General features: G+C 42.1%; 1 protein-coding gene across 2 annotated transcripts in view; it reads right to left on the minus strand.

Moving 5' to 3' along the window:
- Positions 1–1,284: 1,284 nt before the first annotated feature.
- Positions 1,285–17,409, minus strand: part of olfm2a (olfactomedin 2a) — a 41,603-nt gene continuing 25,478 nt past the window's right edge. For both annotated transcript variants that reach the window (XM_068578963.1, XM_068578961.1), the window contains exons 2-6: positions 12,453–12,602; positions 7,295–7,450; positions 5,273–5,492; positions 4,149–4,255; positions 1,285–2,043 (exon numbers count right to left, since the gene is read on the minus strand). In XM_068578963.1, the coding sequence (XP_068435064.1) occupies positions 1,369–2,043; positions 4,149–4,255; positions 5,273–5,492; positions 7,295–7,450; positions 12,453–12,602 (1,308 nt within the window). In that variant the 3' untranslated portion in view covers positions 1,285–1,368. The remainder of the gene's footprint in view (positions 2,044–4,148; positions 4,256–5,272; positions 5,493–7,294; positions 7,451–12,452; positions 12,603–17,409) is intronic.

The raw sequence follows: 17,409 nt of genomic DNA on the forward strand, positions 1-17,409 counted from the left end.
TAACGAAAGCACAGTGGGCTGTTGTATGTTTGCCAACGTGCCCACCATACAGCAGAGAATGTTAATATGGCTTCAGGTTTATTTTCTGGAGCAAATAATAACAAACATGCAATGAAAAGTAGTTTGAGACTTTTATGTGAGCCGTGTCCCACTGTATGCCTTGTCTTTGAACATTTCTCTGCAGAAAGCGCGTCAGAGTAGTGCGACTAACAAGATTAAAACAGATTGGAGCCTGACGTGCAACAGTATTTGTGAAGCCTCAATTCTATACTCAAAAGTAACTGCTCTTAGAATTCCTCATATATATATATATATATATATATATATATATATATATATATATATATATATATATATATATATATATATATATATACATTTCTCTCCTTTGTTTGTGCTTCTCGACCCTTCGCAGCAACACCTGCTCATTTTACCAGATGGTTTGCATTCATTTTCACCTTGAAACACAAAATGCAAGCCGTGGTTTATTACATTTAAATATAACACTGTTTGAGCACCAGGCAGCGCGCTATTTTATTACAAAGAGCTTGGTGCCCTAACTTTTTTTTATATGTAATATATTGGATTAAATGTTTTTAAAGTTATGGTTTAATGCAGCTCTGGAGATTGACTCGTCAGTATTCGTATGCTGTCACCTCATTATTTTGTGATTCGGCTGTGGTGGTAACAGCCACTCTGTATCAGTGAGATAGACACAGTTATTCCATTTCATTATTTTGAAATTATGCCATTTAACATATTTTAGAAAAGTATTTTAGATTTCATGTTAAGAAAACAGCATCCATTTACTTTAACCATATTTTCTAAATAAATATCTCAGGTTTCAGTGAACAACGAGGAATAAATAATTGCATGTCCCATCCAATCACAAATACATATAAATCCTAACTCAAAAAATAAAAGGTAAGCTTGTTTATACATTTTTGGAAGCACTCATCTTGTACACACATCCAAGTTTCTTTGTTGTTCACCCTTCTGAGATATAGCCTACTTGAAGTGAAAGTGGCAATGAAATACAAACTCATAAATGGTAAAGATTGATATTTATTTCTCATCACAAATAAAAAGAACCATGCTTACTCATCACAGAAAGAAAAATAAGAGAAGCGCTCAGTCTTTGTATCTTTACCGACCTGGCTGCCGGAGTGTTTTTTTTTTTTTGGAGAATGTGAATAATAGCACTCTATGAAGATTGAAATTCTTAAAAAAAAAAAAATCAAAGCCTATGCCCTTACACTGAAGTCCCCAACCCACACCACCCACAACCCCACCCCCCTCCACCCGGCTCACTTGCCCCGGCCCGAACAATGATCACAGCATTATTTGAGTGGGTCAGTCTGAGGGCTCTCAGTCCCCAGAAGTCTTAATAACCTGGAACAGTGTGACATTGTAGAGCACCTGGTGTCCATTGTTCCAGGTGTACAGGACCCTCTCCCTGGGGTTGTAGTCCATCATGGAGATGTGGGAGTATTGATTGTGGAAAGGGATGTCTGTGTACTCATAGCTTGATGTGTTGGTGTAGTAGGCAAAGTAGATCTTGGCACCAGCCAGGTGGGAGTTGGTGACATAAAGTGTACCGCAGATCATGAAAGACTCTCCAGCGCTGCGCTTGGGAAAGCCCGTGTCCCAAGTCTGCAGCACTTCCAGACTCTGGGGCTCCAGGCGGCTGATGACAATGTTCCCAGCATTGGGGATGGTGGTGTACACGGCCCACAGGCCGTTCTCATCTGCCATCAGGTCGATGTCAGAGGAGCCTCCCCAGGAGTAAGGGAAGGTGTTGTTATAGCCGGCACCACTCAGGCTGCGCTGCACCAGCACACTTCGAGAACGGAAGTGGTACTTGATGATGATGTTGCTCTGGTACTTGTTGTAGTACAGCGAGCCGTTGTAGACCACATGACCAGTGCCGGCCCAGGGGTGAGGCAGCAAGTGTTGCACAAAGTTCTGCCCCTTCATGAAGTCATTCATTGTCCGGTATTCCAGGACACGCCGCCCCTTGAAGTAACCATCCATGGACCACACCTGGAGAGAGAAGAAGAATTAATCCCACTGGGAAGAGGGAAAGAAACTAAAGGAGATAATGAAAAGATCTAAAGGTTACAGGAGAAGATTATACTTGACACACCTCTCTGCAACAACGCTGTGAGCAGTGTTTCACTATAGCCGATGGCGATGCCCCAAGCAAAATAAACGAGTTGTGCATGTGTGTGATTGTCTACTCGTTTTACTGTGAGTGTATGCCTTCATGTGCATGTGTGCAGAATTATTGATGTGTGGGAGTGAAGATGTTGCATGCACTTTGCAGTCAACCAATGCTTGTGCTCTCTGGCCTTTCCAGTCCACATATACAAAAAAATCAATCCATTTAGCAGCTCTATCTTTTTCCTCAAGCACTCTCAGCGGATCTCTCCACTGACATGGCCCCTCTCTGGCTGCATCTCCCATCTCATTCCCTCAATGCTTCTGCTGAGGCACAGTTCAGCTTTTAATTGATTCAATTAAACTGCAGTTGGCTTGGATATTTATTTTGCCCTTAACATATCAAGGAGAGCTTTGCTCAGATGTAGGTATTTTTCTTCTGATGCACCACCCAGCGTTTTGTTCTCGCTTTCCCTCTCGCCTGCTTTCCAGGTGTAGAAAAGGCACTTTCCTTCCAAAACAATTCCATTGGGGTGAGAGGTATTTTATGGGAGGAGAAGAGGGAGGTGAGGTACAGCATCTGAATTATGGAGAAGGGTGGGGGATTGGGGTGGGGGAATCGTTTCTCTCCTGCCAGCAAAATGAGTCCCTAGCTGAGCCAGGCTGAAACAATACCAAGTGTTGATTATGTTTCATTTTGGTCCCCAATGACGTTTCCCCAAATATGATTATGATGATTAGTGCGGGTGCTGATGTGATATTGTTGATGTATCTGGCTATTAATACAATCGGTGATTTATCTAAAGAGTCTGATGCTAGCTCAGCAAGTAAGGTGATTAAAGACAAAGATCAGAGCATTCAGTCGAAGAAATTGACCTTTTCTATTTAGCCTGTTATGATTCAGGCTGGGGATGAAAAAGGCCATTGTCTCATTCTTCCTAACATGTATCTGCCCAAATGAAACCACATGTTTTCTCTTACCAACTGAAGCCATTAGTATATCTTCTGGGTCCAGAGCATCGTAGCACACTCCTGGTAATTACTTTGGTGATTTAGAAAACTTTAGCCCAAACAACTCATTCATTTCACCACTGATGATGAAGTGGTCAATCAGCTGGAGTTGCAGTGACAGAGGTAGAAGAGGGAGAAGGAAACGGGATGCTATCCATCAGTGACTCAGCTTTGCATCCCCATTTCTCTCTCAGCCTCTCCTCCTCCAGAGCTCACGAGAAGTCTTACTTAGGCAAAACAGTCAATCAGTGACTGAAGTATCAAGACATGTTGCTGTAAGGGATGTTTTTTTTCTTCCAATGAGCAGCTGACAGAGTTGTTTGACATTGACTTTAGCTCTACTTTTGTAGAAAAGGCAAATGAAGAGGAAGACAGTGTTTGAATTTGGGCGGTCCTTTATTTCTTTGTTCAAAAATACAATCTTACAATAATGCCAAAGAATCAGAAATAGGAACGATATACCTCCCTTCACGCCACTTTCCAGATTATAGCACGTTGACTCAAAAACATCCACTGATGTTTATTTGTGTATTTCTTAATTTCCCACATAATTTAATTAAATTCTGTTTATTTTGTATAGCCCAAAATCACAAATTTCAAATTTGCCTCAGAGGGCCTTACAATCTGAACACATACTTTCCCTGGGAAATGTTTTAATGTCAGTTCCCATGTTCTAATGACTTATTATTTGACAGGCCGTGTGCAAATCTCATCATGTCACATAGACTAATTTTTCCCCATATTCCGCCTACTCTGACATCATGTGTTCAGGTGTTGTTTGGGGTTGTTTAAAATTGTTGTAAGATGGTATTGTTGAACAAAGAAATAAGCGGCTCCCTGCTGGTTGACCGAATCCGAAGGCTGTCTTCCTCTTTATTTGCCGCAACACTTTCTACTCTGTTTGTTGAACCATGATGTAAGTAGCAGGGATTAAGGGGTTACACTTCAGGGGTGAGCATGGAAACACAGGGACTTACTCTGTTGTCTGAGCTGGGGATCATGGTATCGGTCATCCAGGAGCCGAACCTTGACCCTGATGCACGCACTGTGATGGGATTACTGACGCCAGTCAACTTCCCACAGCCTGGAGGTCAAAGAAGAGAAAGGCGTAAGACGCCATACAAATGGACGTAAGTATTTACTATCTGGAGTACATACATAAGTACACACTGTGGCAATGCCATACACAGATACACACAGACAGAAAACTCCAGTTAAACAGATCTTTTGAAACATGGTGTTCCACCAGGCTGCTTTTAAGGCCCAGTATGATTTTGTCAAATTGTTGGTTGCAATCTGTAAACATATTCTTTCACCTTTTAACTGTTTGCATCACACACATGTAGCAAAGATGCAGCATTCAACACACTTGCAATTTTTTCAGGGGCAACTTCCACAACATGTCAGGAGCAATTAAAATACTGTTGGAATTGATCATTCATAAGTGATGTGCAAAAATACATTGACTATTTATTGATTAAGTGTTAATTTATCTTCAAACATTCTTGCATTATTTTTTTCCACCACTTATCTAAGATGTTCAGTTTCCATTACTGTTTTAGTTTGCTTTTCTCTGCATACATTTACTATCAATTGGGTAAACAGATATCAGCCTATAAATAGATAAATATTGATATTTCTGTGTAATCTATGTTTGTAATGATTATTTATCTGCATAAGGTCAGGTGTTTTATTAAAATGTGTCATGAAAGAGGACCAAAACATTGATGACCTAAAGGCTAAACTTTAACTCTACTCTTTTTTTTTGTTAAGTCATCAGTTTATATACGTGTGATTTTGTAAAATCATCAGTTTAAGCTAACATTACATTACGCGAGAACACGATCAATTATTCATTCAGGCTTTCAAAGCCAATTTTTCTTAATTTATGTTGATAATTCGAACAGCAAGGAGAGTAGAATTGTTGCCAATGCACAACAGCCTTTTGACCATTAATGAACTTAATTTAGTCATTTATTCCTTTCTATATCGATATTGTTCAACCTCTGATTTTTTAATTGCAACAATTATATTTGAGGATTCATTCAACATGAAACATTCAATGACAGCCGACCCATAGACATTTGCATATATCTTATACCTAGTTTCTGCATGCAGGAGTGGAGCCTGGTCTCCAGCAGCAGGACTCTCTGGCGCAGCTCCTCATAATCATAGGCCCCCATCTCTTCTTGGATGGCCATCAGCACCAAGGACAGATTCCTCACCTCCTCCCGAAGACGCAGGATCATCTTGGCATCCGTCTTGTACTGTTCCAGCACCGGCAGCAAGGGGAGCAGCTGGGCCACTTTGTCTTTCAACTCCTGAGACAGCAATCACAGAAAAGGACACATGGGATACCACAAAGGGGTGGAGAATATTATACTCTCGGAGAATGTAGGACGGGGGATTAGGTCAACCAAACTCGTCGCCACAGGGGATTGTGTGCTGAGTGGCTCGCCCTTCAATCTTGTTGTTGCTTCTGGTTCGGAGATCATGTCTCAATCAGAGCGCGTGCTGTCGCTGGGTGCTGGTTCATCTCTTCCACTTCTTCATCATCGGATTCATAGTTCAGCTTCACCAAGGTATAATTTACTGCGATGTATTACTGACTTTGGAACACACATTTAAATTGATTTATTTTTCCTTGGCTATATTTTAAACTACTGCATGCATAACACTTGTGACCTTTATAATAAAACAATATTTGCACTGTTACTAGCTTTTTTGTTTCTATATTGATCAAGCTTCCACCCACTTGTTTGTATTGTGTGGGCTTATTTGTATAAAGTGTAAGTAGATTTATTTTCACTTACATCGCGTGAATTAGAAACCGACTGAATTAAACATGATTTTCAATCTGTTTCCTGTCTCAGCTGGTTTGAATGATTTTCACCTACGGTAAGGGGCATGATGCTGCTCGGGTGTAATATTGCTCGGTGACTCATGTGTTTAGAAGTGAAAAGAACAATGTGTCTTTAGGTAGGAGTGCAGGAAGCAGCAGGAGAGCCAGGCTGCCTGCTTGCAAGGCAGAAGGCTCAAGAGAGAAATAGGTGTATCAACAAAGTATGGCCGCCACAGGAGGGGCTGTTTCCTCCTTGTTAAGGTTTATCGTAAATCTGGTGATGGAGCAGCTCTCAGCCCTGTGGCGCCACATCATAAATCTCATTTTCCCCTTTTCAAGCCGCAAAAATTCAGTCTCGTTAATCTCCCACGCTCTGCCATTGGCAACTTTGAGCTGCACGCATTCATCAGCTAACCTGTTCTGGTCAAATCCTGCTCTTTTTTTCATTAAAAAAATATCTATATATTTATTTAAATTTCTTTTAATTAGATTGTGAATTTGCATTCAACAGAAGTCCTAGCATGTGATGCTTACTATTCTGCATATTTTAGTCATCTGCAAGCCTCACTTTGGAATTGGCTTCTTCATAAACATCTTCATTACCTCCATCCGACTGGATTTTATAAAACACACTGAAAGCAAAACGAAGCCATTCATGCTTGTCGCTGTGCTGAGCCGGAGTACCAGCAGTAAAGCATACTTAGCATTTATCGAGGCATCTTTTAATCAAACTGTTTTATGGTGCATCTAATATCTGTAAGGTTGTGAGAAATGTGGAGAAAGCTATGTCAAGACAGCAGGTTGATAGGAAGACAAAAAGGCCTGCTGATAATGGCAGCTGAGCCTTAGCTTGTAGAGAGATAAGGTGAAGATAAATGTGAATATATGTGCCTGTTATCTAGGAGCATACACAAGAATATTAAGTATATATTGAGTAGAGAGAAAACACTAAAGCATGTAAGGAGGGGAATACAGAAAAAAAACACTTCTCTTCTCAGTCCAGGAGTTTAATAATTCACGGCCATGTGAATTTGCTCTGAGCTTAACTCAATGACTCAAAGATAGTTTGGGAATTTAATTTGTATACTTATGTGGCAGTCTATCGAGAGTCATACCACATGTTATTGCGTGTCAAGAGAGGCGGAAGAGATCGCAATGCATCTGCCAAAGTTTGTGTGCACATGGAAAGCAAAGTCACATCTGAAAGTATCCACGTCCACTTAAGAATAATACACACACACACACACAAGGTCGTACATGAGGTGACAGACGGCCAATTACCTGAAAGCCCTTTGGATTGAGGCTGCGGGGATTTTCAGAAGCCACCTTCAGCTTTCCATCCACCACTTTCATTAGGCTCTCCGTGTTCCTTACATACTGGAGGTCCCTGTATGTCCGCAGGTCCAGCACCTCCATTGACTGGCTAATGTTCTGAACCTGTCACACACACACACACACACACACACACACACACACACACACACACACACACACACACACACACACACACACACACACCAAAAAGTTGAACTTAAAGGAATAATTAGATTTATAAACACAGCCCTCCACTTCTCATCAGACCTGCAGGTCTAGTTGGTCTGTCACACTATATCAAAGGTGTGAGTCGGTCTGGAACCTCCCAGACTCCCAATTGGGTTTGCAGTTAGTGAACAGTCCAAAAGTGTACAACAATGCAACACCGTAAAGGGCTAAGAGTCATTATGGGGTATTATTATGGTTAGCATTGTTGTACCTTGTCATAATAAGCTGGTTATACTTTGTATGGGGATTGAACGAAACCAGTTAACCTATTAATCTTGAGTGAGTGTTGGCAGATGTGTCCATAAACCTGAGGAGCACCACTTCATTGGCTCAAGCGAGTGGATCCCGGGACAGTGATGGGTCATGGCATGCAAGCGTTTGTGTGAGTCAAGTTTGTTCATCTGCAGCGAGAGCAAATAAAGTGGCAAGTCGCCGATGCCTTTCAGGATAACACGATGTAAAAATAATGTTACAGACTGTTTAAAGCCACCTTTGTCATATGTCATCTCAGCACAACAAGCTAGCATCAGCCAGCTTGGATGCTAGCTCACTTCATGGCATTTCTCAGATCACTTCATGGCGTTTCTCAATTCAGATACCAGCGTAACCCAGATTCAGAACTAATTATGCTGTCATTACATCAACACGGCTTTATTGGCTCCAGGAAGAAATGTAAGCTACCCAGCAGAACGTAAAGAAAAGAAGAAAAAAAAAAATTAAATTATCTTTCATTACTATACAATAAAACATGTTTGTTTATCACAACAATAAATTGTGTTATTGCTGTAATATAATAATCTCAAGCGCTTATTTAATCTCACATTCTTCTGTACCTGACTTTTGTTTCATCTTCTGTTTCACAAGAAGACTTTATGATCCACAAGGTGCACAGAATACTGCTCAGAAATGTGAGAACAACAAGAAACTCACTTATTGTTTTAAGTCAACGCACCGCTGTGTTGCTTATGCGGGTGCTGTGTGTTAGTGCAGAAACTCTCTTTTTGCTTGTGTTTGTGCAGTTTTTATTGTTTACATCTCTGTGTTGTCTGCTTTTGTGATGCTTTATTCTGCTGAAGATTCTATAAGGCTGAATGATTCCTTTACCCGACATATTAATGTTTGTTGTACCCGCCGTGGTGTCAATGGACATTTTTGTTTAATTGGCTGTGTTGGCCTCCTTTCTGGTGAATTCCAGTAAGGCTAGATGACAACTGTTTTATATTTATAATTGCTTCTGAGTTGTATTCACAGGCTGTCTTGTGAAATTCAATCTGTTGTTGGTTTGGACATTTGGGCTCGGTGGTGTGATGTTGTGTTACTAGTGTCTACAGTGAGTGCAATGCAATTTATTTTGTAACGCACATCCCCCTGACACTCACCTGCAAAACTTCACGCGTGGACATTTTCTTATAGTACATTTTACGAATCCGTTTTAATCACTTTTTACTCAAGTTAAGTAAGAGTTCTTTTACCTGAGTATATTTTATAGTACTCTTGCCATTTCTTCATGGAGGCCAGGTAATTTGAAAACTGTGAAAGGGTCACAGGTGTGGATGTCTCAGTCAGCAAACTGCCCTAAAGTGTCTCCACAACTTTCATCCAGTGCATGCTGGGATGTCTTGCATTTCCCCAGGGACTGATTTAGCATCATTTTTGCGATAGGCTCACGTTGCAGTGGTTGACAATTGAAGGGTTGTCACAGCTTTGAACTGTACATTAGAAGCTTGAGCTTTGCTCCCAGTATGAAGTAAACAATGTTAAAGTTTACACGTAGACAAAAAGACACATTTTAGTCATGTAAACACAGTCGTAGACCTTCTAAAACTAAATATATGCAGAAAGTGAATACACGTGACAAATTTAAAAAACACATTCATAAATAATATAATAAAGGCCAAGTGTACCCAGGTAGGATCTCCCTTCACTATGACAACAGGAGGGCAGCAGGCCAGTATTGTTATGACAGTGTACACAACATACAACATAAAAGACAATGAATACATCTAAATGTCATGGAGGTGCAACCATGCTGTCAAGTAGGTGTTTATTGAATTTTTAGTTCTCAGTTTTGCACTATGTTTTATTTTTCCCAGTACTTTGCTTGCTCACGCTTTGCCAGCCCACTCTGCTGCCGCATAACCAGCCTACTGTTTCATACGCCCCCTCATCTCCTGCACGTTGCACTGAACTGGCCAGAAATCATCGGAACATTGACAAATGTTGTGGTGCATATAGGCAGCTCACATGCACATATGTCCAACTACCCACAGAACCAGACACCCACCCGCACAGACACGCAGCACTGAAACTTCACTCGCACGGAAGATATGTATTTCAGTAAGTTAAAAAAACAAAAACAAATACAGTCCCGACTCTCAAAGGCCACACAATCTGTTTAGCACCAAATGCCTTGCTTGTTACTTTGAAAGCCCACTCAATTAATGTGTGTCCAGCCTACACCCAACTCATCATCCCCCACATGCTTCACTGGCCAGAGAACCATTTGGTCAGAAAATATTTTCTCCAGAAATTAAACAGCTACTTAAATAACTATCTGACAGCTACAGATGGAATAGTTGGGGGAATGTGTAACGATAACCGCCAGCACGGAGTCTAAACAAATGCAGTGTCACCGTCCTGGGCGGTGGAGGCAGTTGGGACGTTTCCATCCTGTGAGCCGCGATAACACACACACACACACACACATACACACACAGATGTACACAAACCAGGCATTTCATGCTTTCTTCCGGCCTCACACTCATACTTCCCAGAATCCAATCTGCCGCAGGTGTCCAGTGTAATAATGACTCACTCTGAGCCAAATCCTAAAGTGTGTTTGTGTGTATTTATGCCCGACTGTGCCTCCTATCTCATTTAATCTCAGCTCAGTCAGTCAGACGGACGGAGAGGTGAAAAGGCCACAAGGTGTTTCTAAAATCGGCGCCGTGAGCGTTCTCACACCGCCGTCCTTCAGGGCCGTCTCTGCACTGCGTGCTATTTTGTCTGCCTTTACGGAAAGCTGAATAGAGGCTTTTCCACAAGGCTGCTTTACATTCTTTGGTGGTTTTGACATTGTTAGTGTAACCTTGTCTTTTCTGTGTCAGGGAGAGCCTTTGTGGATCTGGTCCGCTCAAATAATTTGCTCACATGCTCCGGGTTGAAACGAGGACGTCTTAGCGGGCACGGTGCTATGTGCGCATACTCTCAGACACACAGTCTTGTAACTTGTGGCTTTACTTCGGGGCAGCTGAACCAGCGCTGACCCCAGGTGTCCTCATTAGGCCGGGATGTGGACTGTATGCGAAGGGAGCGCTTTGCTCTAATAACTGGTGTGTATAAACAATAGCATAAACTGTTAAATCTAATACAAGGATAAGAATATATTTTCAAAAGTTATAACAATCAGATACTATGTATCTTCTCTTTTATAGTATTGTAATGATGATATAAAATACCATGCAGAAGCACTAACAGTTTCCTCAAAATTGTTGAGCAGAACATCTCAATGAGCAGCTTATTACGTCCCGTTAAATAAGTTAAACACTATTAAACTCATTACATTCTGCATGTAATATATTTTAAATCTTAAAGCATGCAGGAACAGTGGTCTCTATAGGTATTATGTAATTCCTAAAAATACATGCAGTTTATTTTTACATTACTTTTACACAACCATGCTATGTGAATGGCTTTATCAAGTTTGTCTTTTTCTCAGCCTGGATCTGTTGGAATATGCTTCTTTTGAAAGTATATGTGAGTGTGGATTTTGTCTGTATGAGCATGTGCTTGACTGTCAGGGAAAAGGCAAACTTCAATGAGAATGAATGCAATATGTGGATTCAGTTGTCTCATTGATCCATTAGGACCTAAGAGCCTAAGCGTCTCAATTTACCACCGACTATACTCACAAGACCACATCAATGTCAGCCCCTCCTGTCTCATTTCCACCTCTCCGCTCTGAGGCTTTCCCTCACTCTGTGGATCCACCCTCTCATTCACCCATTTGCTGGTCCACAAAAAAAAAATAACTCTGCTGTGAATGAGCTGCCACAGCCCATCAAGCAAGTGAAAGCCGTTAAGCATTAGTTCTTCGTTTTGTATTATTTATTTTGGGGAAAGAAAGTGGAGAAGAATGAAAAGATGCCAGTCAATTGCAAACCACTAATCAATGCAGTGATCTGGATAGTCAACAGGCAGCTGTGGATCCCCAGTAAGCAGAAGTCCTCTTCTGCCTGATCTACTTGTGTTTCTGCACAAGCCACGAGCAAGAAATTAGATTTGCATGCACTGCACTGTCTGTCGATGATGCTCCATGTAAATGAAACAGAGACAATGTCCGGTTGCTAAACAGTGTATGCGGGTGGTCACGTTTTTGGATGACATGATATTTATTTGTCGTACATGACACAAAAAGAGGGTTGACTTGTATTTTTCACAAGACCATATGAGCTCAAGTCAGAGTAGATAGATTCATTCATTTTGTGTAACTATGCAAACACGGCTTTTACTATATTCACTGATTTGTAAAACCGTTACTTTTCATAATTGTTGGAGTAAGATTGGATTGGAAAATTGATTTATGGTTATAAAAGAAACATGCTGCTAAGGCTCAATTAATCAAATTTCATGGGCGAGTTTGGAACATTTCTATTTCTCAAAGCTAAAGCAACCCCGTGGCTCAAAAAAATAATAATTCAAACAACAATGTCTTCTGATTGGCGTCATATTCCTCTGCATAACTGTGGGGTGAAGGAAATGAGACTCTTCACTTCAGCAGCCTGCATGTGACAGACGGCGCCAGACACGAGCGCAGTGCAGTGTGGCGGTGTGTGTGTGTGTGTCTGCGTGGGTAACAGTCGTGTCTCAAAGCGAGTGTGTTATTGACAGCTGTCACCTTCTCCATGAGCTGGCGAAGTTGCCTGCTGCGTGGGTCGCGGTTACACATGTTCTGGGCCGGTGCGACCACGGTACAGATACACTTCCCATCTGCGTCCTGGGCCGAGCTGTAGATCTGCCAGCCCTCCTCTGGGCTCGGGTACAGAGCCTGCAGGAACACAGAGACATATACATTTTAGACAAAGATACATAAATGGTTGTGTATCCACATTGCTACCAAGCAGGCTTTTCAAAATTATTCAAATTAATATGAAGCATATTGATCAAGAATAACACACTGTGTTCATGTATTGCATACCAATGAGTTACTAACGAGTGTTCTTGTTGGAACAATGCTTTATAAATGATGAATTAAGTATTTACTCATACTCATACTAATGCTAAATAGTGTGTAGTTATTATAAAGTGCTACCCAAACTTCTAGTCTATAAACTCTATCTAATACTTGAAAGTGTTGGAAGTGGTTGGAGAACAAAACAAAGACTTTAATACATCCCATATTGTGATTACTTGTGCCCATTCTGTCACCATACGTTCGAGACAAAGTCATCATTTCTCCATGGCTTTTCACTTCCTCTCTTGCAACCCTGTCAAAAGTTGCTCTTCCCCAAAGGCAATTAATGGCTATTGATCCCTCCAACTACTCAAAATCACTTGGAGCCTAATTTTAGTATGAACTGGAGAGCAACAGTGAGAGAGAGGGAGAGAGAGAGTAAAGCCAGAGATCAACCGAGGTGGCGCTCACAGCAGCAGAAGATAGGAGAACAGAGAGATGGAGGATAGACGAGTCAGAGGGAGAAAATAAGCAGAAACAGTTGCAGATTAAGATAAGACAAGAACATTGAAGGGAAAATACACAAAGGGATGAAAAACCCAAACGGCGTGACAGAGATATGAGGAGGATGAAGAAAGACAAAGACAAATGGGAGGAAAATGGAGGTTTCAAAGAAGCGATGACGGGGGAGGGATCAGGCCAGGCTGTGTGAGAGCTGAGTTTCTAATAAGTTTGGACACAGAGAGGAAATGGAGCTATTCGGGATCGATAAAGCAGCCCGTAACCAGCGGAGGAGGGGCGAGGCCGATAGGATGGATGTCTCTCTCTGACATAATCCAATCAAAAGTAGTGCTGCGATGTGCACACGCACATGTACACGCAGTTTACGCGAAGGCCGGGCCAGGACGATCCGTTCATTCACGCCGCATCTCCACACACTCAGCATATAAAGCAAAATGTAATGAGAGGAGGAGCAGCCATCTTAGTGATACAATTAAAGACCCATCCGCATAAGTGGAAGGAAAAAGGCTGGGTAGAAACCTTGCGGCGCGGCGGCTCTCTCCTACTTTCTTTCCCTCTGAGCATGTTGTGCTGCGCTCTCGTCTCCTTGGGTCGGGGGGATCAGATTAAAATGTCTTGGGGGACAGAGGGACTGTGTGATTGGAGTGTAAAGTAGCAACCACCCTGCAAGCCAATGTGCTCACTGTCACTTCTTGTCACTCCTGCCATCCCTTGGCACCCCGTCCCTCCCCTCTCCTCCCTTCGCTTCATCTCCTGCTCTTACTGCTTTCCCCTCTTCCTCACCCTCTCAGGATGAAGTGAGTGAATTTTAAATCCGAAATAGTCCAAATGAATTGTGGCCAACAGGCTATACAGCTATGTGAGCAATTTAAATACGCTGTAATGTCCACCATGACAATCACATTATACAATTGTTTCCTATTTGATCTGTTTCAGTATGTTCTAGGTATATTAAGTTGACTCATAAAGGAATACATCTACATTTAATCAAACAAAGATTAATATACCATTCATATTTTATATTTCATACATATATTAGTGATATTTCCATGTGACAGGTTGACTCATGGTGGAACTTGTTGGCGCACTCTCTAAATTATTATTCTATTATTCTTAATATTGATGCAGTTGTGCAGACAGTTTCTGCAGTGACTTGCGCAATTTATTTTCTGTCAGTCAGCACCTTTCTTGTCATCAGTCTTCCTTCTTTGAGGGGATCCAGCTTCATCAGGCTGCTCGGTGGGGAGAGGACAAAGGCCTACAGAGGCCGGAGTTGGAGGTAAAGCAAGACAAAAGGAGCCGTCTCTACAGCAGAGGCCTTCTCCAATTTCTTTCAACCGCATCTGACTGTCTATTTCATTCTGCCATTGCCTGAGGGAGAGATTCTTTCCCTCTGTCTGCTTCTCTGCCCACATCTCACTCACTGTCAGGCCTTGTGATTTATTGCAGCACACGCGTGAGTGTGTATACGTTTAAGTATTTCTCTGAGCATAGCTATCTGTCAATATTTGCTGATGTTTCCTTCAAGAACAGCCCATATGTGCATTTTTGTTCATAAATTAAAATGATCAAGATTTTAATAATGCATGCATTTGGACGTGCATTTAAAACTGCATCGCCGCCACTGCTCCGCCCCCGAGAGGGATTGTTGTGCTGTATGCATGATTGCTGCAGGACATTAGGAGAGCATATGCAACGGCTGCTTGTGATACTGTGGAGGTGTGCGGCGCATCTTCTCACAGACTTCTCATTACAGTTCGTATCCTGCGGTGTAAACAGGTGGAGGTTCGCTTGCCTCAAATAGCAAAAACCACTTATGTTACTCTGAGCGTGTGTGCAGCCTCCTGCATCCGATAAAATTACCTCATATTCATACAAGGGGGCCAGTCTGCCTACACAACAGATACTCCCTTTTGGTTAAGAAGGATTCTTGCGAATGGAGGCAGAAGTGGGCATCAATATTTCATATCGCTATCAGCCTGAAAGGGAGCCACAGTTGGTGTCACACTGATTTTGTAGGATATGTTACATAGTGGGCAGTAATAAGCAAGACGCTCAAAAATCATCAAAGTACTTTTGATGCACGTCCGCTCCATTATCATAATACTTTCTTCATTTTACAACATGTTTAAACTCACGCTGTGCCCCTCATGTGCTTTTGCCCAAGCCAGGGAGTTTCACAGCGTCACATCTTCTCCTCTCTTCATTAATGTTTCATAAGTGCTGGGCTGAAATTAAGAGCTTATTTGAAGCAGTTCCAATTTCATTACCACCCACCTATCCATTCTGCACTAACTTCCCCATTCTCAACACAGTAGCAGTTTCGAGAGCAGGAGGCCAGAGGTAATTCCTAAATGCAAATTTGCTCGGTCCTGATATGCTTTGTGCATTAGCCGTTTCAGGGGAATCTATACATCAGCGCTCATATGCTATTGATCTCCCACGGTGCAAGTGGTAAACTTGAATATGTCTTGGAACACTGTTAATTTATATGAATATGATTAAGTCTCCTCTCTCCAGTAAAGAGTAACTTGTCGGCATTGGTTCATATAGTGCTCACACCATTCAGCCTATCAGATATCTCATTAGTGAGGGAAAAGAGGTCCTCAATATCTGTTGTACAGAACAAAATGTATGGTAAAGAGGGTGGAATATGCAGAATAATATTCAGGGTGTGCACAGTGAAATGAATGAATACTGTTTGCATCCTGCAGGCAGGTCGGGCCTCGGTGTGTTAATGTTTGAGTAGTATAGGTAATAGCATAACCCGTGCTATCAGTTGTAGCTAGCTGGGGGCACTTCAGGTCTGGGGGATAATCCTCTCCTCCCAGACACAGACGGTGGTTTCAGGAGAGAGGAGGTGTTCACTTCACTCTCCCAGAAATTCACCCATTAGATCTGAGGGATGAAATAGAATACGTAAGTGCCATATTTGAAGCTGTCACAGTCATGGCTGCCACGCAAAAGCCAATTAAGGAAGACGATGGCAGCAATGAAAACAATAGGAGACCGTAGAGGGCAAGAGAGATGAAAAATCAATTGGGCTCGCTGCTTACTAAAGTGAAAATTGCTCTTTCACATTTCTGGCCTGCCTCTTTTGCCCATGCACCCCAGGGTTTCCTCATTCCCATGACATCACAACTTACATCCTGTGCAGACGAAATCCCGCCCCCCATCGCTGACATGTCCTCAAACCACAATCTCCCATCCTCTCAATAGAAAACCAATAAATGTGGGCGTCACTGAGACACTTGACCGGAAGAGCTGTGGTTTGAGAAAGGATGACGGCGAGGTAGATGGCTTTAATGTCTAACTTAGTTCAGACACTGGCCAGTTTACAATGCTAAATGACAACTTCAGTGAAATTGCTGCTTAGAATGGGGAAGAGGAGATGCGAGGAGGGGGTGTGGCCATTACTACGCTAATAAGTAGCAACCAAATGTGACTCCAACGCTCCTCTGCTCCCTGCAGACAGAAGAGACCAGATTGTATCGTTTAGGAGCAAACGGTGTGAAACTAACTAACCGTCTTGGGCTGTTACCTGAGCGCTTCCTCACAGTGCAAAGACAGTCAGAACCCTTGTGTTGTTAGTGATGAACAAAGTTCAGAGGGATTATCCAATTAGATAATCAAGCTTGTGGTATCACTGTCGAGGGTTGCGCGATGGACTTCCTCTGGCGTTTCATTAGACCAACCCCGTAGCTGGCTGCTGTAAGGCTGGAGCTAAATTGGATCATAAATCTGCAGCTCCCTACTTTATGAGCATGACGGGAAGTCTATTATAACTTTCATAAGCAGCAGGCAGCAGGGCCAAACAGGCAGAAGCAGGTGCACACCCTGAGATATGAGAGAGAGCTGACCACGACACTGTGGGCTGAGCTGTCAGTCACATGTGAGGGACGGAAAGTGTAAGAACACTGAGATAAAGTTGTATTGAGAAGAAAAAAGAAAAATTTTGTGAATGTAAGAAGCGCCAAAGAGATTAAGGATAATAAATGAAGAGACGTGCTCCAGATGTAATCTATCTCTTTATTCTGTTTCCATTCCACAATTTTGTTTGTCCAAGTTCTACTTCAGCTTCCCTTTATTTGCTACTCTGTCACTCTGCAGAAGTGTGTTTAATGCCAGACATTAACGTCTCTAAACGCTTGTCCCCAGC

The sequence above is a fragment of the Clinocottus analis genome, unplaced genomic scaffold, assembly GCF_023055335.1.
Source record: "Clinocottus analis isolate CAN_PGR_092001 unplaced genomic scaffold, fCliAna1.0.p SCAF_16, whole genome shotgun sequence".
Taxonomy (NCBI): domain Eukaryota; kingdom Metazoa; phylum Chordata; class Actinopteri; order Perciformes; family Cottidae; genus Clinocottus; species Clinocottus analis.